Raw genomic sequence first — 24,025 nt, 5'->3', positions numbered from 1 at the left:
TACTTGTCATTTTTTCTTGAAGGGGGTAAGGAAAATATATTTTTCTTTTTCTTTTTTTTTTTTTTTTTTTTTTGAGACGGAGTCTCGCTCTGTCACCCAGGCTGGAGTGCAGTGGCCAGATCTCAGCTCACTGCAAGCTCCGCCTCCCGGGTTTACGCCATTCTCCTGCCTCAGCCTCCCGAGTAGCTGGGACTACAGGCGCCTGCCACCTCGCCCGGCTAAGTTTTTGTATTTTTAGTAGAGATGGGGTTTCACCGTGTTAGCCAGGATGGTCTCGATCTCCTGACCTCGTGATCCGCCCGTCTCGGCCTCCCAAAGTGCTGGGATTACAGGCTTGAGCCACCGCGCCCGGCTTTTTTTTTTTTTTTTTTCCGAGACGGAGTCTTCCTCTGTCACCCAGGCTGGAGTGCAGTGGCACAGTCTCTGCTCACTGCAACCTCCGCCTTGCGAGTTCAAGCAATTCTCCTGCCTCAGCCTCCCAAGTAGCTGGGATTACAGGTGCGTGCCACCACACCCAGCTACATTTTTTTGTATTTTTAGTAGAGATGGGGTTTCACCATGTTGGCCGTGCCCGGCCAGAAAATATATTTTTCATCATTCTTTCAGTCCTCTTCCATAAAAAGCTACCGTGTGGGTTGGGTGCAGTGGCTCATGCCTATAATCCCAGCACTTTCATAGGCCGAGGTGGGTGGATCACAAAGTCAGGAGTTTGAAACCAGCTTGGCCTGTATAGTGACATCCTGTCTCTACTAAAAATACAAAAAATTAGCTGGGCATGATGGTGCACGCCTGTAATCCCAGCTACTTGGGAGGCTGAGGCGGGCAAATCACTTGAACCCAGGAGGCGGAGATTGCAGTAAGACGAGATCGTGCCACTGCACTCCATCCTGGGTGGTAGAGGGAGACTGTCTCAAAGAAAAAAAAAAAATTTCACTAAGTCCTTGTTGGAAAATAAATGTACCAGCAAAATCCTGCTTTCATGTCTTTTTTTTTTTTTTTTTTCATGTCTTATATAGGGAGCTTTTTTGTAAGAGTACACTTGTTTTATAGCAAAAAAAAAAGTTTGAAAACGATGTGAGCTAACCTTCAGTACTCAGAGATGGAGCTGGGCAGACTTCTTGTCTCCTTGTGATAGTCTACTGTTGTCTTTCTTTTTCATTTTTTGTCATTTTCTAAACATTTTCCCGAATACAGTCCACTGTTTGATGTTAAAATGAGGCCATAAATTGTTTTAAGAGACAGGGTCTCGGTCTCTCACTCAAGCTGGAGTGCAATGACCTGATCATAGCCCACTGCAGCCTAAACTCCTGGGCTCAAGCAGTCCTCTGACCTCAGCCCCTTAAATAGCTGGGACTACAGGCATATACCATAGTGCCTGGTTAATTTTTTAATTTTTAATTTTTTTTTTTTTTTTTGAGACCGAGTCTCCCTCAGTCGCCTAGGCTGGAGTGCAGTGGTGTGATCTCAGCTCACTGCAACCTCCACCTCCCATGTTCAAGCGATTCTCCTGCATCAGCCTTCCAAGTAGTTGGGATTACAGGTACCTACCACCATGCCCAGCTAATTTTTGTATTTTTAGTAGAAACGAGGTTTCACCATGTTGGCCAGGCTGGTGTCGATATCCTGACATCAGGTGACCCGCCCACCTCAACCTCCGAAAGTGTTGGGATTACAGGTGTGAGCCACCATACCTGGCTGCTATAATTTTTTTTTCTTAATAGATACAGGGTCTCCCTGTGTTGCCCAGGCTGCTCTCATACTCCTGGGCTCCCACTTTGGCCTCTCAAAGTGCTGGGACTACAGACATGAGGCACTGCACCCAGCCATAAATATTTTGAGTGTGGATGAATCTTAAGGTTTTTTTTTTTTTTTTTTTTTTTTGAGATGGAGTCTCGCTCTGTAGCCCAGGCTGGAGTGCAGTGGCCGGATCTCAGCTCACTGCAAGCTCCGCCTCCCGGATTCAGGCCATTCTCCTGCCTCAGGCTCCCGAGTAGCTGGGACTACAGGCGCCTGCCACCTCACCCAGCTACTTTTTTTGTACTTTTTAGTAGAGACGGGGTTTCACCGTGTTCACCAGGATGGTCTCGATCTCCTGACCTCGTGATCCGCCCGTCTCGGCATCCCAAAGTGCTGGGATTACAGGTTTGAGCCACCGCGCCCGGCTGAATCTTAAGGTTTTAAAGAGGCTTTGCTTAGAAATTGCAGAAATCAGTCCAGCAGAGTGGCCTATGCTTGTAATCCCAGCACTTTGGGAGGCCAAGGAGGGCAGATTGCTTGAATCCAGGAGTTCGAGACCAGCCTGAGCAACATGGCAAAACCCCATCTCTACAAAAAATTTAAAAAAATAGCCAGGTGTATGGTATACACCTGTGTTCCCAGCTATTTGGAAGGCTGAGGTGAGAGGATCATCTGAGCCTGGGAGGTGGAGGTTGCAGTGAGTTGAGATCATGCCACTGCACTCTAGCTTTGGTGACAGAGTGAGAACCTGTCTCAAAAATAAATTGCAGAAATCAATCTGTGACTTGGCTAACAGTTTGTGGATAACGTAGTTCAAAGGTATGTGAAAGGGCTTCAGATATACTGCTTCCTGGCCCAGCACAGTAAGGATCATTTACGTGCCTTCACTTACAAGATCTTGCCCTGTCACTGAAAAGCTTTCAGATAGAGCTAGCTATATACAACTCTCTCAAAGAACAGCAGCTAGGAGCATTTGATAAATGCTTAGAAAAACTTAGCTTACATTTTCTTTTCAGCCAGCTGGAGCCTATTGGTTTTTGAAATTAACAGGAAGGAACAGGCACTGGAAGGAGCTTCATAAACCATCAACCCAGTCTTATCTCCATAGCAACGTGGTTTTCTCACATCTGAATAAAAAAACAAAAAAGCTGCCAACTTCTTGACAGTAAATATGGGACAGATCAAATTCAACTAAAACTCCCAATGTCTAGCTATCAGTCTTGATTCAGCTTTTGGGTCTGTAGCTAGAGACAGATTATTTGTTTGGAGTAGGGCTTAACTGGACAAGCTAAAGCTTTGGAGGCAAAATTCCTTGTGGGCTTCAAATAGAAATATAGCCAGGTCACTAAAGAGGGAAAAGGGATAGAAAAAATATGAATTAGGCCAGGTGAGGTGGCTCATGCCTGTAATCCCAGCGCTTTGGGAGGCCGAGGTGGGCAGATCACGAGGTCAAGAGATCAAGATCATCCTGGCTAACACGGTAAAACCCTGTCTCTACTGAAAATACAAAAACTTAGCTGGGCGTGGTGGCGGGCACCTGTAGTCCCAGCTACTCGGGAGGCTGAGGCAGGAGAATGGCGTGAACCCAGGAGGCGGAGCCTGCAGTGAGCCTAGATCAAGCCACTGCACTCCAACCTGGGCGACAGAGAGACTCTGTCTCAAAAAAAGAAAAAATATGAATTAAACCAGGTGTGGTGGCTCATACCTGTAATCCCAACACCTTGGGAGGATCGCTTGAGCCCAAGAATTCAAGACCAGCCTGGGCAACACAGGGAGACTCCAGCTCTACAAAAAATTCAAAAGTTAGCTGGGTGTGGTGGCATGTATTTGTGGTCCTAGTTACTTTGGAGGCTGAGGTGGTAGGATCACTTGAGCCCAGGAGGTCGAAGCTGCAGTGGGCTGTGATCACACCACTGCACTGCAGCCTGGGCAGCAGGAGACCTTGTCTCAAAAAAAATGAAAGAAAAAAGATGGAATTGTGGGAACATTTTCGGTCTGTTTATATAAATACAAACATAAAATTACCCCAATTGCAGTCTCCTGTTTATTCCACACTACCTCATCCTTTTTTGCAGACAGCAGGGAAAAAACTGGCACAATAGTCAAAATTGCCGGGCTTGGTGGCTCACGCCTGTAATCACAGCACTTCATGAGGCAGAGGTGGGCAGATTATCTGAGGTCAGGAGTTCGAGACTAGCTTGACTAATATAGTGAAACCCCATCTCTACTAAGAATACAAAATTAGCCGGGCATGGTGGCACATGCCTGTAATCCCAGCTCCTTGAGAGGCTGAGGCAGGAGAATCGCTTGAACCTGGGAGGCAGAGGTTGCAGTGAGCCGAGATCGCGCCATTGCACTCCAGCCTGGGCAACAAGAGCGAAACTCCGTCTCAAAAAAAAAAAAAAAAAGTCAAAATTTTGCACCTCTACCCTGAAACCCTTTCAGTCCCAAAGTAGCACAACTTTGCTAGGATTCTTAAAACCACACATTCTGAAGAAAAGTAAACTTCCACATATGTTACTGACCTAATTCTACTCTTAAAATGGGAGTTATCACCCATCAATTCCAATCTATCGCCCTCTTCTGTGTAGCAGTCGCCTGGCTGCTTAGAAATCCCAATAGCATCGTAGAGATCCATGGGAAAACACAGGGAAACTAGAAGTCAGGACCCTTCTTGCAGTTTCCCAAGATGGGTGTGGGTTGTTTCAGCCTGTCTTATTTCCTTTCCACCTACAAGTCTGCCATATTTGCTTTTCTAAGACTGCAGTCCTCTTAAAATTGATAGCAGGAAACCTTTGATGGCTACTTGTCCCCAGCTTTAATTGGGTCTTTTCAGGAAAAGGCATCAATTCACACTTGTTCCTGGCCACAGCAAAGCACAGCACAGCACAGCAGGCTGATAATGTAAATTCCTGCAAAGCCTTTATTAGAAGAGCATTAAGGGCCGGGCGCGGTGGCTCAAGCCTGTAATCCCAGCACTTTGGGAGGCCGAGACGGGCGGATCACGAGGTCAGGAGTTCGAGACCATCCTGGCTAACACGGTGAAACCCCGTCTCTACTAAAAAATACAAAAAACTAGCCGGGCGAGGTGGCGGGTGCCTGTAGTCCCAGCTACTCGGGAGGCTGAGGCAGGAGAATGGCGTAAAAACCCGGGAGGCAGAGCTTGCAGTGAGCTGAGATCCGGCCACTGCACTCCAGCCTGGGCGACACACAGCCTGGGCGACACACAGCCTGGGCGACACAGCGAGACTCCGTCTCAAAAAAAAAAAAAAAAAAAGAGCATTAAGACTGCTGCTCAGAAACATTTACTTTCCCCTAAGACCACCTTCTTTCTAGGCAGGGGAAGGGGCTAGACAAGGGTCCTGGAATCCATTTCATTATCCCAACTTTGTTTTGAGCTTATTTCCATTTTATAGCCATAGAAAGCTTCAAGTACTACCACACATCCATCACCACAACCTGAGGTCAAAGGCCCAGAACATTCTATAGCAATGTCTTAACAAATATCCTTAAATACTGATTTTCAAATTAGGACTAAGATTTAATTTAAATGTTTCTTTGCGATGCACAACAGCTGCAGGATGGGTGAGAATGTGACTAAAGAGTACTGAAATGCCCCACAGAAACTTACTTCTGTAAGGATGGACTCATCCCCACCAACCTGGACATCTGATCAAGTGACAATCTTCAATGCTGTTATTTGAACAAATTGTAATTCACACACATACACATCTGCAACAGATTTATTTTTTAAAGGAATGGACTGAGAGAAAACAACATGGGCAGAAGTATGGAATAGAAAATAAATACAAATGTAGGCTATTCTGCTAATTGTTTTATAACCACAACAAACTAGTACAGAGAATGCCCTGTACAAAACACAACAAAGGTTCAAACATCGAGGTGTTCCCTTAGCAAGGCTGAAAATTTCAGTCTCTGGTATTTGGAATTTAGGCTGCAGTCCTTGTTTTTGGATGGATCACTGGGTGTGTGGCACAGTCCATGCTTTTAACCAGATTTGAACAGAAGAATGGCCACTTGGCCCAGGTAGAAGTAGATGAAGTGTTTGGTTTCATGTGTCACGTAACTGCCGAAGTTCCTTCCCACGATGCAATGCCAGGTGGGATTGTACTTCTTGTCAAATTCCTGGGAAAGACAAAAGAAAAGAACTAGAATTTTAATTACCAGAGGTCAGTGTTTGCCTCCTGGATAAGCCAGAGCCTGTAGGGGCAGAAAGGAGGAACGTCAGCATCTGCAAATTCTTAGAATGAAAGAATGTTCCCCAGCTCCAAGACGCCTACATAGTGCATTAATACAAACATACTTGCAGTCTGAGCTAAGATGGGAATGGAGGCTGAGGAGGTCAAAGGACAAAAGGTCAGCCTTAAAGACAGGGTGCTTTGTTATTATGGTAATTACACCTTCATACCTTCTATAATATTCTTATTCACTGACAGAAGGTGACATTAACAGGTGTGGTTTATCATGTTCTATGTAGAGAACCACCCTACTGTATTTGCCATGCCCCCAATTCCAAGAAAATGGTAAAAAATTAGCCCATCCCATTCCTCATCACAAAGATCTTAACTGCATCTCTGCAACACAAGACTTTTCCAAAAGGATAAAACTTCAAACAACATTGTATACCAAATGATTGCGGATCAAAATTAAATTTACAGGGACACAATACTGAAGCACTCCACTGTTGCCGTAAAAAATGCTGTAAACAGAATCTGTCAACTGGCCAAGTTTTATCCTTAATATCCAAACAGCCGTCCTCTCCACATCTGTCCGGATGATACTAATCTACTACCCTGTCCACTAGGTTAGCAAGTTGTAGGAACAACTCGTCGCCATTTATCCCACCCCAAGAGGTACTGGGGAGTAGAATGCCTGTGGGGGGCACTGGGTGCCAACCGTAATCTTTCTCTACAAAATTCTTACAAGTGTTTGTGGAGAGTCACACAAGATTTAGCTACTCTAACAGCACGCAGTGCGAAAACTACTTTTAAAGCTATGAAGAGGAGTAACGCTCTTGCAAGCTAGACGCACGCACTGCTGCGTTTGTCAAAAAAGGCATTTATTTCTGTTCCATCTGAAGTCTTTCATCTTCCCATTCTCGACTGGAACCCTCCCACGGCTTAGGCTGCCAGCTTTCTTCCCTTCCAGCAAACACTGCTCGAGAAGTTGGCAGTCCTGCCGGCTTTCTAGACTGCCATTTGCCAAGCCCCCACCCCAGCCCCCAGCCCCGCCACCACCCACTTTCCCTCAACTCCCCACTGGAAGGCTGGCAAGATCTCCCCGGCCCGGCTGGAAACACCCACGCAGCTCCCCCCTCCGGAACACCCAGATGGATCCTCGGCGCAGGAACCACACAGAAGGGGGAACCGCTGCTCCCAGGTCTTAGATACCGTTGCTAGGTGGCGCTTTCCCCCCGCGGAGCTGGATAATTTAAAAAAAAAAAAAAAAACTTCGGACGCCGGGGGTCTGGTCTTCTCCAGGGGAGTGCAAAATGCATCTGCGTCCTTTCTGGAAGCTTCTACACCCCGAGCCGCCAGGGGTGTTCCCGGGACCTGTCAGGCGCCCTGGGAAAGCAGGATCGAGGGGAAGGAACTCCCTGCTCCCGGCTGCGCCTCGGCCCCCGCGCCCATCCTCACCTTCTTGATATGAGCCGCAATGTCCTTCTCTATGTTGTATTTCTCCAGCGCCTGAGTAGCGCACTCCACCGAGTCCTGTTGCATCTCTTCCGACATGTCCGCATTTTTGATCACGGCCTTTCGGTCGCACATGGTTACCTAGTGGGCAAGGCCTGGGGTAAGGGTTTGAGTTGGGCCGCGCCCCCCAGGCACTAACTGCCCCCACCCCGGCCGGCGCTACAACGGGACGACGCCCCCCACCCCACTTCTCAGGAAGCGAGGGCTACGCGGCGGGCTAAGTCCAGAGTGGGGCGAAATAAGGCAGCGAGGACACCCCCTGGCCCCCCGAGTTTCTCACCGTGGAGAAGGGGGCTGGCCGACTGCAACGGTCTCCTGGGGGAGGTGCTTGCACAGGTCAGGCCCTCGCAGAGATGCCGTCGCTACCGAAGCCGTGGCGCATCTAAGCAGCCCCACGCCAGCCGCCGCCGCCTAGTGCTCAGGCCCCGCCCTGCTCTCGCCGGCCCCGCCCCTCGCCGCGCGACCCTATTGGCTTGACGCAGCCCACGGCATTCTTCCATTGGTCCAGGGACTCCATGGTTCCCTCAGGATCTTTCTCCTGCATTTTGTTGCAGACCACAATGCACCGCTCACGGCGTCGGTTGCCCCGGCAATGGGCCCCACGCGGCGAGGCCCACACACACACCCAGAAGGTGGAGCCCCGGCCCGGTTGCGAGGACCACCCAGCTGTCTGGAGAGGTAGGAAGGCAGCTTCTGCCTGGGCCAAGGGAAGTGATTCCAAATTCACGGAGGTTGTCCCAGGGTGTGTTCTCGAACAACAGTCTCTAGAAGTTGGTGGCCATCCGTGCCCCCACCCCCCCACCACTACAGGTCGCAGGATCTCCGACCCCAGGTTAGCAGGATTATGACAGAAGTGGCCTCTCCCTTTACTGAAGGTATCTCTGAAGCAGGGCCGGCTTCGTGGGCAAACCAGCGGTGCAGTCTTACAGGAGGGGCCCTTACGTTTTCATTTTGCACTGGGCCCCATTTGTAGTGGTTCTGCTCTGAAATATTTAGGAGAGGGCATCCTCAGGATTGAGGGAGGGCTTCAAGGAGAGAGGGTGTTTCCTTACGAGTAAGGGATTATCCCCAAGAGTGGGGTCTCTGCCAAGCAATGCGGACATCTTTAAGGGGGTGGGGATGGGGATCCGGGTGGATTTGGGAGTGTTGAGCCCCGGGGTTTTTGTCCAGGGTGAGGCTTCTTGCTCAGGTGAGGCAGTCTTTCCTGTGTGGGAGAGATTCTTGGTTGGGATTTATCTCTGAGGAGGAGGTATCCTAATGGACGAAAAAGTGGCCCTTAGAGGGATGACGTCCCCTCTAGCTTAGGGAGGAGACACGAAGTGGTTAAAAAAGCAAGATCTTGGGGGAGTTGAGGGACAAGTCAGATCTGGATTTAAATCCCAGCATTGTCATTTACTAGCTATTTGAATGTTTTCTTTAAGTAAAGGAGGACCAAGTGTAAAAGGAAACCAGTTCATATGCTTGTTAGCAGTATAAAACATTTGAAGTTCTCTCAGCACAATGTGAGGCACATAGTAAATGATCAATGAATCTTATCAATAATTGTCAGTTTATAGAACTATCCCAAAGACCACAGCAAGGTTTTGAACAACCAGCTCTGAAATGCCTATAATGTATTTTTGAACCTCCATAAATAAGTTATCAGGTTAATCATGTATCTGGAAGTCTCCTATTTACATTTCTACATTTTTCTCTTGACCACCTACTCTCTACTTAAAACAATTTGTGGCTGGGCATGGTAGCTCGCACCTGTAATCCCAGCACTTTGAGAAGCCGAGTGGAGGGGATCGCTTGAGCTCAGGAGTTGGAGACCAGCCTGGGCAATATGGCCAAACCCCATCTCAAAAAATAAAAATAAAACAATCTGAGCAGAGACACACAACTCCAGAAAGAAAAAGATGGGAATAGGCCGAGTGCAGTGGCTCATGCCTATAATCCCAGCACCGTGGGAGGCCGAGGCGGGTGGATCACCTGAGGTAAGGATTTCGAGACCAGCCTGGCCAACATGGAGAAACCCCATCTCTACTAAAAATACAAAATTAGCCGGGCGTGGTGGCGCATGCCTGTAATCCCAGATACTCAGGAGGCTGAGGCAGGAAAATCACTTGAACCTGGGAGGCAGTCTGTAGTGAGCCGAGATTGTGCCATTGCACTCAGCCTGGGCAACAGGAGCGAAAGTCCGTCTCAAAAAAAAAAAAAAAAAAAAAGGAAAAAAATGGGAATAATTAGAACCTCTTCAGGTTCAACATATGCATATCAATTAAATCAACAGCTTTTTCCAGTTCCATGTTTCTAATGGTGAGATTCAGGGTTTGAGAAGTTATAATATTCCTATATAGTACTTCTCTTGAGGAAGAAACAGGTTGACAAGTGAGGACCCTGGAAATGCAGATGACACTAAAGTAAAGCCACGGTGACTCCACTAAGTAGAAACCCCAGGGAAATTTCCTAAATCATCATCATGATTTTTTTCCGTGTCTATACTACCTCTATTATTATTTATTTAATTTTTGCTATAATAATACTATCATTATAATATAATAATGTAATTGTTCATCAATAATACCTTATATAGCCGGGCGTGGTGACTCATGCCTGTAATCCCAGCACTTTGGGAGGCCGAGGAGGGCAGATCACAAGGTCAGGAGATCAAGACCATCCTGGCTAACATGGTGAAATCCCGTCTCTACTAAAAATACAGAAAAAAAATAAATTAGCCGGGCATGGTGGTGAGTGCCTATAGTCCCAGCTAGTTGGGAGGCTGAGGCAGGAGAATGGCGTGAACCTGGAGGCTGAGCTTACAGTGAGCCAAGATCGTGCCACTGCACTCCAACCTGGGAGACAGAGCAAGACTCTGTCTCAAAAATAAATAAATAAATAATAAAAAGTAATACTTTATATATTATTTAATAATTTTCTTTGAACTCCCTTTATTTTTTAAATAAGTATACTTTTTGTTTTATTTTATTTTTTTGAGATGGAGTCTCGCTCTGTTGCCCAGACTGGAGTGCAGTGGCGTGATCTGGGTTCAAGCGATTCTTCTGCCTTGGCCTCCTGAGTAGATGGGATACAGGTGCACACCACCATGCCAGGCTAATTTTTCTATTTTTGTAGAGACAGGGTCTTGCCATGTTGGCCAGGCTGGTCTCCAACTCCTGAGCTCAAGTGATCCGCCTGCCTTGGCCTCCCTAAGTTTTGGGATTACAGGCGTGAGCTACCGCACCCAGCCTAATTAGTATGCTTTTAAAAGACAAATTTATATCATTACCATAAATGGAAAGCCAGTCTCACCGGCCATAAATAGAAGGTAACTATAAAATATAAATATTATAATATAAAACATTTATTTTTGCATTGTTAAACTGATCTCGGACACTATAAGTGATATGTGTCCTACACTTGAAAAATGCTGCCCTGGAGGAGGGTTCTTAAATGGGGTCCACGGCCAGATTGCAAAGGTTTCCCAAGCCCTCTGGAATTGTGCACAAAAATGTATGTAGTGCTTACAGGCATTTTTCCAAACAGAGGATCCTTAGCTTCCATCAGACTCACAAAGGGATTCAGAACCTAAGGAGGATTAAAAAGAAAAAGAAAAACTGTTGTACAATAACCCAAACTCCTAGAATAAATGTGAGATTCCTTCACCAGGTCCCCCTGAAGTGGCCCATATGGGGTTCTATAGCATCACACATTTTGGCAACTTACTATATCTACTCCTGCCTGATAAACTTGCTTAAAAATCCTTCTACACCTGAAAACCTGCATTTTTCATTCTTGCCAAAGGAAATTATAACTAGGAGTTGTTAACGTTTCTGAGAGCACAGGCCTTGGAATCAACCTAAGCTATGAGCTCCTTCAAGTTAGTTAACCTCTCCAAGATACAGGTTCCTGATTGTTATTTTTTTATTTTTTTATTTTTTGAGACAGAGTCTTGCTGTGTCGCCCAGGCTGGAGTATAGTGGCACGATCTCTGCTCACTGCAAGCTCCGCCTCCCAGGTTCGCAGCATTCTCCTGCCTCAGCCTCCCGAGTAGCTGGGACTACAGGTGCCTGCCACCACGCCCGGCTAATTTTTTGTATTTTCGGTAGAGATGGGGTTTCACCCTGTTAGCCAGGATGGTCTCAATCTCCTGACCTGGTGATCTGCCCACCTCAGCCTCCCAAAGTGCTGGGATTACAGGTGTGAGCCACCGCGCCCGGCCCTGATTGTTATTTTTTATTTTTATTTATTTATTTATTTATTTTTTGAGACGGACTTTTGCTCTGTCACCCAGGCTGAAGTGCAGTAGTGCGATCTCAGCTCACTGCAACCTCCCCCTCCTGGGTTCAAGCGATTCTCTTGCCTCAGCCTCCTGAGTTGCTGGGATTACATGCGTTAGTCACTACTCCTGGCTAATTTTTGTGTTTTTAGTAGAGACAGGGTTTCACCATGTTGGCCAGGCTGGTCTCGAACTCCAGACTTCAGGTGATCCACCCACCTCGTAGGTTCCTGATTTTTAAATGGAGATCACATCTTCGTTATAGGTTGGTGGCAGGGATATTAAATAATGCATCTAGAGACCTAGCCATGGTATAATAAATGGTAGCTACTGCCACTATGTATTGAGACCTTACCATGTGCCAGACATTTTAGACACATTATCTCATTGGCTTCTCATAATAATTCTACAAGGTAAGAACTGTTTGTCTCTTTATTACACAGATGAAGAAAATGAGGTTCAAAGAGATGATGTCCCTTACCTAAAGTCACAGTGATAGAAAGTGACAGAGCTGGGATTTGAATCCTGATCTGACTCCACAGTCCCACATGGTAGGTGGAACCTCTGAGCTATACCTAAACAAGGGGAGCTGATGCCTCAGAACAGAGTGATGTCCCTGGAGACACTAAGCATCCTTGGCCCCTGGTGAGAGCTCCCTAAATATATGTGGATGGATGGATGGATGGAAGGAAGGAAGAAAGCATGGATAGTTCAGACTACTTCAGCCTTGATTCCTCAGCAACAAACACCTCAAACTTGACCCTACATTGGTCCTTGGCTGTCGTGATCTTCCTTGGACAGAATCACCTTTCAACTCCGGTCATCACACTTTCCCAGGGCCCTCAGAAAGCCCTTCAGAGTTGTAACTCACAGGCAGGCTGAGGGATTCTTTGGGGGTCTGCAGCTCTCCTCACCTCATCCACAAGTAGGACCATGGCCTGTGCCTCACTACTGCCCCAGCATCACTCTGTTCCCAGCCCAGTCCAGCAATCACTTGTCTAGCTTTCTGGGACCTGAGTACTTTCTTGGACCATGAGTCCTGTGACCACCCTAGCAGCTCTAACCCTCCCTTACCTGAAAGGAAGTGTGAAGTGACCTTGCAGGCCCCAGAGTGGATTGAAGACCCCGTCGAGAAAGGAGGCACCATGTGGGAGAGAATGCAAGGCCTAGGTCTGAATCCAGAAGCTTCCACCCCATGAAGAAGAGCTGGTACCAGCCGGGGGCTGGCAGGGGAGCTGAGCTTTGGAGCCAAGGACTGTACTGCAGTGCAGGGAGAGTGAGGCCAGAAAGGCTGAGACAACTCAGGGAAGGAAAACCTCCCTTCTGGCTAATAGCCAAGCATCGCCTGAGTAGACCGACACTCTACTGTCCACAGGGGCAGCAGATGAAGACACATTCAGAGAGGACTAACAGGCCCCCTCAGCTCCCAGTCAGAGGGCAGAGCAACCCAGAACAGACGTTAAAGGAACAGACTCTGAGGTCAGGCAGCCTTGGGTGTTCATCTGTCCCTACTAAGCCATGTGACGTTAGGCAAGTGAGTCCACCTCTCTGAGACTCAGGTTCCTCATCTGTACAATGGGGATTATAAGAGTCCTTGTTTCTCAGGGACAATGTGAGGATTGAGATGGTACGCATAGAGAATGTAGTGCACTACTGGGCATGTGGCAAACATCAGTGATGCTAGTTACCGTTTATCATTAGTGTTCCTGTAGACCAGGACTTCTCAACCTTAGCGCTATTCACCTTTTGGGCTAGAAAGTTTTTTTGTTGTGGGGAGCTGTCCTATGCATTTGAGGATGTTTAACAGCACCCCTGGCCTCTACCCACTAGATGCCAATCACACCACACCCCCAGTTTCAACAACCAAAAATGTCTGCAGATGGTGCCGAATGTCTCCTGGAGGGTGAAATCATTCCCCAGCAGTTGAAAACCACCACCCTAAACAATCTGGACTGAGTTTGAATGTCACAGATCCCAAGCTCACAGCTCCATGTAAAGGCCACAAGGCAGGCAGGCCTACTTACAGATGAAGGAACGGAAAGAGCAACAATTACAGATCGAGCTGGCTAGCTCCCGTGTAGACTAAGAGGCAGGATCTGTAGTCTGCTCTAGGAGCTAACAAGGCCTCTGTGACTCAGTAGGCGACCTCAGTGTCACTCTTTAATTATATGCAAAGTGGTCTTGAGTTAACTTTTAATTATTCTAGGGCTCTAAACAAGAAAATAGGTAGTTGGTATCTGATTTCTGGCATCTAGATTCTGATTCACTGACTGGGAGAAAATCTGACTCTCCAGAACTCTTTCAGAGTTCATTTGGCCCTTCATTTATGACTCTGGGGAGATTTCTGAGCAAGAACTGTCAGGGCCTGAGTCAGGCCCTGTTCCAGGTGCTGGAAATGCACAAGAGAACAAAAAAGCAAAGTTCCTTCTTCATGGAACTTATAGCAGGAGAATAAAGATAAAATCAAGCAAAAATATTTATCCCTGATAAGGGCAGTGGATAAAAATAAAATAGAATAGGCCAGGCACGGTGGCTCACGCCTGTAATCCTAGCTCTTTGGGAGGCCAAGGTGGGCAGACTGGCTGAGCTCAGGAGTTCGAGACCAGCCTGGGCAACACGGTGAAATCCCGTCTCTACTAAAATATAAAAAATTAGCTGAGTGTGGCAGCATGCACCTGTAGTCCAGCTACGCAGGAGGCTGAGGCAGGAGAATTGCTTGAACCCAGGAGGCGGAGGTTTCAGTGAGCTGAGATTGTGCCACTGCACTCCAGCCCAGGTGACAGAGTAAGACTCCACCTCAAAAACAATCAAATAAAATAAGTAGAATAAGAGAACCAAGCGTCACTGGGTGAGGGGTCTTGTTTTAAAGTTTTCTAGGAAGACTTCTCTGAGAAGGTACCATTTGAGCCAAGACTTGATGACCTGGCTCCTGCATGAGGGCGGAGTGTGGGGAAGCTGATGGGAGCAGTGAGAGAGGTGGGAGCAGTTAGAGGCTATTGCAGCAGTCCATGTAAGAAGGAATGGTGGCTTGGACAAGGAGGTGGTGGCAGAGATGGGGCAGAGATGGCCAGATTCCAGATGTATTCTGAAGGTAGAGCTGACAGATTTGCTGAGGAATTGGATGCAGAATAGGAGGGAACCAGAGGCAGTCAAGGATAACTCCAGACTTGTGAACTGAACAATGAGAAGAATGGATTGAGATGGGGAAGTCTGGCAGAGGAAACAAAAAGTTCTGTTTTGGCCATGTTAAGTCTGAGATGCCTACTAGATATTCCAAGTGGAGATGTCAAATATGCAGTTGGATATATGAGTTCTGGGAAGAGGGCCAGCCTTGAGCTATAATTTGGAGAGTCATCAGCTTATAGGTGACATTTAAAGCCACGGGACTGGATGAGATCACCACTGAGAGCGGAGTACGTGTAGATGGAAGTAATGCTTATTCAGCTAGCAATATTCTCTGAGCTTTTACTATGGGCCAGGCCCAGAGCTAGGTGCTAGGTACAGAGATGGACTTCCCTTGGCACCTGCCCCAGAGAAGCTCTATTGCTTACTTAATTTTCCTGCGTAAGTGCTTTGGCCATGTGGAGGATGAGCCTTGAGTTCCTACCCTGCCTCTTAGTCACTTAGTCTTTTTTTTTTTTTTTTTTTTTTTTTTTTTTTGAGACAGAGTTTCATTCTTGTTGCCTAGGCTGGAGTGCAATGACGTGATCTTGGCTCACCGCAACCTCCGCCTCCTGGGTTCAAGCGATTCTCCTACCTCAGCCTCCTGAGTAGGTGGGATTACAGGCATGCACCACCATACCAGGCTAATTTTTTGTATTTTTAGTAGAGATGGGGTTTCTCCATGTTGGTCAGGCTGGTCTTGAACTCCCGACCTCAGATGATACACCCACCTTGGCCTCCCAAAGTGCTAGGATTACAGGCATTAGCCACCGCACCCTGACTCATTTTTTCAACAGACATTTGTTGAGCACCTGCTTGATACAAGGCCCCCATCTAGGCACAAGGGACATGAAAGGAAGCAAGTCAGACACAGTTCCTATCCTCTTGGAGTTTACATTTTATATGTGGAGACAGACATTGAACAGGATGCACATAGGATCACAGGATGTCACAAATGCAGTGGAGGAGAAAGATAGGCTGGTGTGAGAGCTGTTAATGGGGGCTCTGCTCTAGCCTGGGAGGCAAGGAAGGCTTTTCCAGGAGTCACATTAGAGAAACAATCTATCCAAGCAGGGAACTAGGCTGGGGGAAGTGCAGGGAGCTTTTTAGGTGGAAAGAACAGCATGTTCAAAGGCCTAAAGCTGGAAGGAGGCTGACTTGGCTCCAGAGAAGCTGTTGGGGGAGTGTGGGAGAGACAAGGCAGGGAGTAGGGGTGGGGAGCAGCCAGACCTTTGGAGTCTTATAAGCCTGGTTAAGACACGTGGACTGTATTCTGCGGTCACCAGTGGCTCTGTTGAGGTGGGAAATTAAAAAAATAATAAAATTAAAAAGAAAGAGAAATAAGTTTTCCTGTATTAGGCTGACTTGTACCAGAGGCAGCAACAGGCACAACCCAGACCCAGGAAAATTCTTGATAATATTATCTAATGTGCTCTGGAGACTTTCCCAGCACTCCTTCAACATAGGGAGAAGAAAAGCAAATTTTCCTTTGTTTTATGGAATGAGTTTATAGATTCCTGTTCTCTGTGACTAGTGACTTCAAGTATTGTTTTATCTAAGCAGTAGAGTGAAGGTCATGAACCTCTGAGCTGGCCTGAGTTACGGCCACCTGGGCGCCATAGTGAAGGTTATGGGATAAGCCTGTGCCTAGGCAAACTTAGATAACGGACATCTGGGTTGCTTGGCAACGGTCATGTGCAATCCTGAGTTTGTCCTGCCTCTGTATCCCTGCTTTCATGCCACTGTAAGCTTGCTTCAAGCTAGCCCACCCCCTTTTGTGAAGTATATATAAAAGTCAAGTGCTGTCTTTCTTCCAGGCCCAATCTTTTGGACGTTGAGTCAGCTGGGCCTGAGTGCACTCAATAAATGATTCTGTTTTAGATTGAGACCATCCTGGCTAACATGGTGAAACCCCATCTCTACCAAAAATACAAAAACAAAATTAGTCGGGCGTGGTGGCGGGTACCTGTAATCCCAGCACTTTGGGAGTCTGAGGCGGGCAGATCACGAGGTCAGGAGATCAAGACCATCCTGGCTAACATGGTGAAACCCTGTCTCTACTAAAAATACAAAAAAATTTAGCCAGGCTTGGTGGCGGGTGCCTGTAGTCCCAGCTACTCAGGAGGCTGAGGCAGGAGAATGGCGTGAACCCAGGAGGCGGAGCTTGCAGTGAGCCGAGATCACGCCACTACACTCCAGCCTAGGCGACAGAGCGAGACTCCATCTCAAAAAAAAAAAAAAAGGATTCTCCTGTTTTAACCTGAGGTTTCTCTCTCGTCTTCCTGAATCCCACAACACTGAAAGGTAGTGGGTAGGGACTCATATGATCAGACGGCCACTGAGGAGGGCAGGTTAGTGGGGCAGCCAAGACACCAGTGAGGAAGTTATTGATTGTTGCATCTTTGCTTCAAGCTCTTGGTTTCTCCATTTTAAACATCTGTTTGCACGCCAGGTGCAATGGCTCATGCCTATAATCCCAGCGCTTTGGGAGGCTAAGGCAGGAGGATGGCTTACCCAGGAGATGGAGACCAGCCTGGGCAATATAGCAAGACCCCATCTCTACCAAAAAATAAAATAAAAAATTAGCTAGTATAGTGGGGTTTGCCTGTAGTTCCAGCTACTCAGGAGGCTAAGGTGGGAGGATTGCTTGAGCAAGAGTTCAAGGCTGCAATGAGATATGATTGCACCACTGCACTCCAGCCTGGGCAACAGAGCGAGACCCTGTCTCAAAAACAAAAACAGAAACATCTGTTTGCAAAGCCCTGGGTCTCTCAGGGGACAGAAAGGGGAATGCAAAGAAGTTGTTTTTCTCTCAGTAAGAGCAGAACGCTTGGTACCCCCAAACTTATCATCTGAGGATCACAAAGTCAGAGCTTAAAGCTGTACAAAAAAATCTGTTTCTTCTAGGAGCCACTTCCCCCAAGAAGCTCCAAAAGTATTCTTTCATTAGCAGGGTGCCAAGTGGTTTTGGCCAGAGCCTCTGCGACTCTTTTCTCTGTGACCATTTTCCATTTCAGCTCATATAAATCAACCTACCTGAATGTATGGATCCTTTACTGCAAAGCTATAAAGTAAAATAATGTAATTAGTGCAGCCAGCTGCAGCTGTCCTCAAACTCAGTGTCATGGCCAGTACACATGGGAAATGTTTACAGGAGTTTTAATCAATTTTCTTTCCTGACACCCATTTTTTATTAAAAGTTACAAAAATAATAAATGCACATGGTAGAAGATACAGAAGAACACAAGGAATAAATTATACATGTTAACTGTACAGAGATAACCATTGTCAATATTTTGTCTTAAATACATCTTGTCTACACATAAATACATATTCATATTATATACTACCTATCACACTGTATGTGTGTGTGTGTGTGTGTGTGTGTGTATATATATATATATATTTTTTTTTTTTGAGACAGGGTCTTGCTCTGTCAAATAGGCTGAGTTTGAAACTATAGCCTCAAACTCCCAGACTCAAGGGATCTGACTGCCCCTCCCTCCTAAGTAGCTGGGATCACAGGTGCACACCACCACACCTGGCTAATTTTTTTGATTTTTAATAGAGATGAAATATCACTATGTTGCCCAGGCTGATCTCGAACTCCTGGGTTCAAGCAATCCTCCCACCTTGGCCTCCGAAAGTGCTGGTATTGTAGGCATGAGCCACTGAACCTGGCCAATGTATCATTTTTGTTACCTGCTTTTTGTAATCCCAGCACTTTGGAAGGCCGAGGCAAGTGGATCATGAGGTCAGGAGTTCAAGACCAGCCTGGCCAAGATGTTAAAACCCTATCTCTACTAAAAATACAAAAATTGGCCAGGCGTGGTGGTGGGCGCCTGTAATCTCAGCTACTTGGGAGGGTGGGGCAGAGAATTGCTTGAACCCAGGAGGTGGAGGTTGCAGTGAGCCAAGATTGTGCCACTGCACTCCAGTCTGGGCAATGGAGCAAGACTCCATCTCAAAAAAAAAAAAAAAAAAAAAAAAAAAAAACCTTCTACAACATTACTATTTACTTATGTTTTTTTTTTTTTTTTTTTTTTTTTGAGACGGAGTCTCGTTCTGTTGCCCAGACTGGAGTGCAGTGGCACGATCTCGGCTCACTGCAAGCTCCGCCTCCCGGGTTCACGCCATTCTCCTGCCTCAGCCTCCCGAGTAGCTGGGACTACAGGCGCCCGCCACCACGCCCGGCTAATTTCTTTTTGTATTTTTAGTAGAGACGGGGTTTCACCGTGTTAGCCAGGATGGTCTCGATCTCCTGACCTCGTGATCCGCCCGCCTCGGCCTCCCAAAGTGCTGGGATTACAGGCTTGAGCCACCGCGCCCGGCTACTTATGTATTTTTAAAGATGGGGTCCCACTCTGTCACCCAGGCTGGAGAACAGTGGTACAATCCTAGCTATCCTAGCTCACTGCAGCCTCAAACTCCTGGGCTCAAGCAGTTGTCCTGCCTTGGCCTCCCAAAGTGCTGGGATTACAAGCGTGAGCTACTGCACCCAGCCCAATTTTAATAACTTCTTAATAGTCCATGTGGCCGGGGGTGGTGGCTCATGCCTGTACTCCCAGAACTTTGGGAGGCCGAGGTGGTTGGATCACTTGCAGTCAGAAATTCGAGACCAGTCTGGCCAATATGGTGAAATCCTATCTCTACTAAAAATATAAAAAATTAGCCAGGCGTAGTGGTGTGTGCCTGTAGTCCCAGCTACTTGGGAGGCTGAGGCAGGAGAATTGCTTGAACCCAGGAAGCGAAGCAGAGGTTGCAGTGAGCCGAGATTGCGCTATTGCACTCCAGCCTGGGTGTCACCGTGAGACTCCGTCTCAAAAAAAAAAAAAAAAAAAAAAAGTCCATGCATAACTTTTTGAAGCAATCACTTATCAATGGACACTTAAGTTGCTTCCAGTTTTTCAGTATTGTTACAGTGCTGTGTTCTGATGAATATCTTTCAAAGATAAAAATAATCTTTTTAATTCTACTTTCAGAAGTAATAGATACTCATTGTATAAAAGTGAAACACTGTAGAAATTTAGAATCTGAAACAGAAAGTTCCTTTGTAAGATTTGTAATCTTACAACTCTAAGATAATGTTAAAATTTGATTTTTTTCCTGCATATAACAGGCTTTTTTCCTTTTTACCAAAATGGGATGATTCTGAGTTCCCTGTCACGATATATAAATCTACTTTATTCCTTTCATAAACTTCCATACGTTTCCACCACCTGTCCCCACCCGCCCACCCACATCTGTATACACACATTCTGCCTCCCTTGCCGTTACCCTGCGTGAACTGTTCATGCTCCTATCTAAGGCCGTCTCCCTGGCGCTGGGTCCATCTCCTCTCATTCCTGTGATTGTCTCTTCTCCCTCTCCTGCATCATCGGTTTCCCCTGTCTTCTGGATTATTCCCACCAGCATGCAAACATGCTGTCATATTCTTTTAAAAATGCTTCCCTTGCCTACACATTCTCCTGTAGCTACCACCCCATCTCGGCTCTCCTCCAAGAGTTGTCTGTACTCGCTGTCCCCAATTCCTCACCTCCCATTCTCTCTTTAATCCACTGCACCAAGACAGCTCAAATGTGGTGGTCACCGGTGACCACCATGCTGCTAAACACAGTGGCCAATTCTCAGTGCCCTTCATGGCCATACTTGTCACAGTTGCTCTCTTCTTCTGGGTCCTCCCCTGGCTTCCAGGACCCCACACTCTCTCAGCTGTCCTCCCATCTCACTGGCTGCACCACCTCAGGCTCCTTTGTTTGTTTCCCCTTTTCTTCCTGATGTCTGAAGGAAGGAGTGACCCAGGTCTTCTCTATTGGGCTACTTCTCTATTTAAACTCTCTCCCTTGGGAGTCTCCATTTTCATGGCTTTAAATTTCGTGGCTCACTACTCTCAAATTTGTATTTTCACTCCAAACTTTGCCCCTGAATGCCCATCCTATATCTCCAAGTCCTATTTGAAATAGCTCTAGGATGTCTAACAGGCATCTGTCTCAAACCTAACACATCCACAACAGACCTGCTTTACTCCCAAACCTTCCTGCTTCACTGCATTCTTCTCAGGAGAGAGATCTAGATGTTTTCCTTGACTTGTGTATATTTCTCACACCTCATATCTAATCCATCAACAAATTCTTTAAGCTCAATCTTGAAAATATATCTCACCACCTTCGCTCTTCTGACCTTTGTTTTTTGAAACAGAGCTGTGCTCTGTCGTCCAGGCTGGAGTACAGTGGCACAATCTCAGCTCACTGCGCCTCCACCTCCCAAGTTCAAGCAATTCTCCTGCCTCAGCCTCCCTTGTAGCTGGGGTTACAGGCGTGCACCACCATACCCAGCTAATTTTTGTATTTTTAGTAGAGACAGGGTTTTGCCATGTTGGCCAGGCTGTTCTCGAACTCCTGACCTCAAGTGATCCACCTGCCTTGGACTCCCAAAGCGTTGGGATTACAGGCATGAACCACTGCGCCTGGCCACTCTTCTAATTTTAGTCCACACTCTTCTGATTTTAGTCCAAGCTATTGTCATTTTCCATATAGACAATTACAGTAGCATCCAGTGGGTCTTTCTGTGCCCACCTTTGCTGTGCCACAGACTATTCTTCTCCAAGTGGCCACAGTGATCCTTTTAAAAGTCCAGTCAAGGCCAGGTGCAGTGGCTCACACCTGTAATCGCAGGACTTTGGGAGGCCGAGGTGGGTGGATCACCAGGGGCCAGGAGTTCGAGACCAGCCTGGCCAACATAGTGAAACCCCATCTCTACTGAAAATATAAAAAACATTAGCCAAGTGTGGTGCAGGCGCCTATAATCCCAGCTACCTGGGAGGCTGAGGCACGAGAATCGCTTGAACCCAGGAGGTGGAAGTTCCAGTCAGCCGATATCGTGCCACTGCATTCCAGCCTGTGCAACAGAGCGAGACTGTCTCAAAACAAAACAAAAAAACAAGGAATGATATGACTCTTCTCTATTCAAAACTTTTGAATTGGTTCCCAATTCAGGTCCTAAAAAGATTGTCCTTTCTCCATTGAATTTTGTTTGCAACTCTGTCAAAAATCAGGCTGGGAGACGTGGCTTATGGTAATCTCAGCAGTTTGGGAGGCCGAGGCAGGTAGATTGCTTGAGCCCAGGAATTCAACACAGGGAAACTTCATCTCTACAAACAATTTAAAAATTAGCCAAGCATGGTGGCGTGCACCTGTGGTCCCAGCTACTGTGGTCCTAACTACTTGGGAGGCTGAGGCAGGTGAATCGCTTGAGCCTGGGAGGTTGAGGCTGCAGGGAGCCATGATCACGCACTGTACTCCACCCTGGACAACAAAGCAAGACCTCATCTCCAAAAACAAAAAAAGGAGTTGACTATTTTTGTGCATATATCATGTATTGCTAGCTCTCTGCTGTCTATTCTTTTTTTTTTTCTTTAAGAGATGAGGTCTTGCTGTGTTTTCCAGGCTGGATCCTGGGCTTAAGGGATCCTCCTGCCTCAGCCTCTTGAGTAGCTGGGACCACAGGCATGAGCCACCATGCCTGGCTAAATTTTTATTTTTTTGTAGAGATAGAGGTCTCACCATCTTGCCCAGGCTGGTCTCAAACTCGTGGACTCAAGCAATCCTCCTGCCTCACCTTCCCAAAGTGCTGGGATTACAGGTGTGAGCCACCGTGTCCAGCCTGGGCTGTCTATTCTGTCCCATTGCTCTGTGTGTTTATCTTTTTGCTGATACCACCCTACTTTGAATACTGTAACTTTTATAGTGAGTCTTGAAGTTGGGTAGTGTATGTGAGTCCTCTATTTTTTTTCAGAATTGTTTTGGCTAATCTAGTACCTTTGCCTTTCTCTGTAAAAAATTTGTTTTGGCAAGGCCGGGCACGGTGGCTCATGCCTGTAATCCCAGCACTTTGGGAGGCTGAGGCGGGCGGATCACAAGGTCAGGAGATTGAGACCATCCTGGCTAACACCGTGAAACCCCACCTCCACTAAAACTACAAAAAATTAGCCGGGCATGGTGGCGGGCGCTTGTAGTCCCAGCTACTCAGGAAGCTGAGGCAGGAGAATGGTGTGAACCTGGGAGGTGGAGCTTGCAGTGAACCAAGATCGCGCCACTGCACTCCAGCCTGGGCGACAGAGCGAGACTCCGTCTCAAAAAAAAAAAAAATTATTTTGGCGTAACTAGTACCTTTGCCTTTCTATGTTGCCCAGGCTGGAGTGCATTGGCTACTCACAGGCATGATCATGGTGTATTACAGCCTCAAACTCCTGGCCTCCAGTGATCTTCCTGTCTCAGCTTCCCAAGTAGCTCCCAAGTGTGCAACTGAGACTACAGGTGCAGAACACAGTGCCGTGGCTTCTGTGTAAATTTTAGAATCAGTTTGTAGACAGTGTCTGGGAGGGAAAACTTTTTATCTACCCTCAAGTTTAGTCTTTGGGGGCCTGTGAATTAAACAGATGAAAGATATATTACAAGAGAAGGCCAGGCATGGTGGCTTACACCCATAATCCCAACACTTCGGGAGCCTGAGGCAGGAGGATCACTTGAGTCCGGAAGGTCGAGGCCGCAGTGGGCTAGCATCATGCCACTGCACTGCCCCATGGGCAACAGAGCGAGACCCCTGTCTCTAAAACAAACAAAAAGAGGACAAAATTGAATCATTTATTTTTTTAACATACATATGAGAGTTCACCAGAAAGACCATCCACATTATTAGAGATGGGAACTTTCAGCTCCATCTGCCAACCTCCAGGGAGGTGAGTGGGGCTAGTGACTGGGCTCCAAACACTCTTGAACAGGAGGTTCCAAGAGTCTGGAATGATGAACACACTGATGTGCTGGGAGGGTGGTGCACCTAGAGAGGACATGGAAGCTCTGTTCCCACCTTCTCCCACTGTGCCCCGCCCCATGCCTTGCCCTATGCATCGCTTCCATTTGGCTGATCCTAGTTTGTATCCTTTATAATAAACTGGAAAATGTAAATAAGGTGCTGTCCTGAGTTCTGTGAGTCACTCTAGTAAATTATTGAACCTGAAGGGGTTGAGTGGGAACCTCTGAATTTGTAGTAGGCCCAACAAAAATGTGGGTAGCTGGGGTACCTCATTTGTGCAGGCATCTGAAGTGGGGGTGGTCTTGCGGGACTCAGCCCTTAACCTTTGTTCAGGGTCTGTGCT

The 24,025-nt window shown here is 47.0% G+C and overlaps 1 protein-coding gene across 2 annotated transcripts; it reads right to left on the bottom strand.

The window, feature by feature from the left end:
• Positions 1–5,464: 5,464 nt before the first annotated feature.
• Positions 5,465–7,835, bottom strand: DYNLL1 (dynein light chain LC8-type 1). 2 transcript variants are annotated; one of them, XM_005572403.3, is made up of 3 exons: positions 7,732–7,835; positions 7,395–7,546; positions 5,465–5,883 (listed from the first exon to the last, which is right to left on the bottom strand). In XM_005572403.3, the coding sequence occupies exons 2-3, from the start codon at positions 7,524–7,526 to the stop codon at positions 5,746–5,748; spliced, it is 270 nt and encodes an 89-aa protein (XP_005572460.1). In that variant the 5' UTR covers positions 7,527–7,546; positions 7,732–7,835; the 3' UTR covers positions 5,465–5,745. The 2 variants fall into 2 exon arrangements, with proteins under 2 accessions (XP_005572460.1, XP_005572459.1); XM_005572402.3 differs by having other exon boundaries at positions 7,395–7,532.
• Between the last annotated feature and the right edge of the window lie 16,190 nt (positions 7,836–24,025).

This window comes from Macaca fascicularis, chromosome 11, assembly GCF_037993035.2.
Source record: "Macaca fascicularis isolate 582-1 chromosome 11, T2T-MFA8v1.1".
NCBI classification, from domain to species: domain Eukaryota; kingdom Metazoa; phylum Chordata; class Mammalia; order Primates; family Cercopithecidae; genus Macaca; species Macaca fascicularis.
The sequence above is the reverse complement of the archived record's forward strand: the minus strand, read 5'-3'. Positions and strand labels throughout refer to the sequence as shown.

Bases quoted from the DNA above. Each gene is read 5' to 3' on its own strand.
- DYNLL1 (XM_005572403.3), bottom strand. From the start codon at position 7,526: ATGTGCGACCGAAAGGCCGTGATCAAAAATGCGGACATGTCGGAAGAG. The intron at 5,884-7,394 runs GTGAGGATGGGC...TGTCTTTCCCAG, and splicing joins TTGCGGCTCATATCAAGAAG to GAATTTGACAAGAAGTACAA.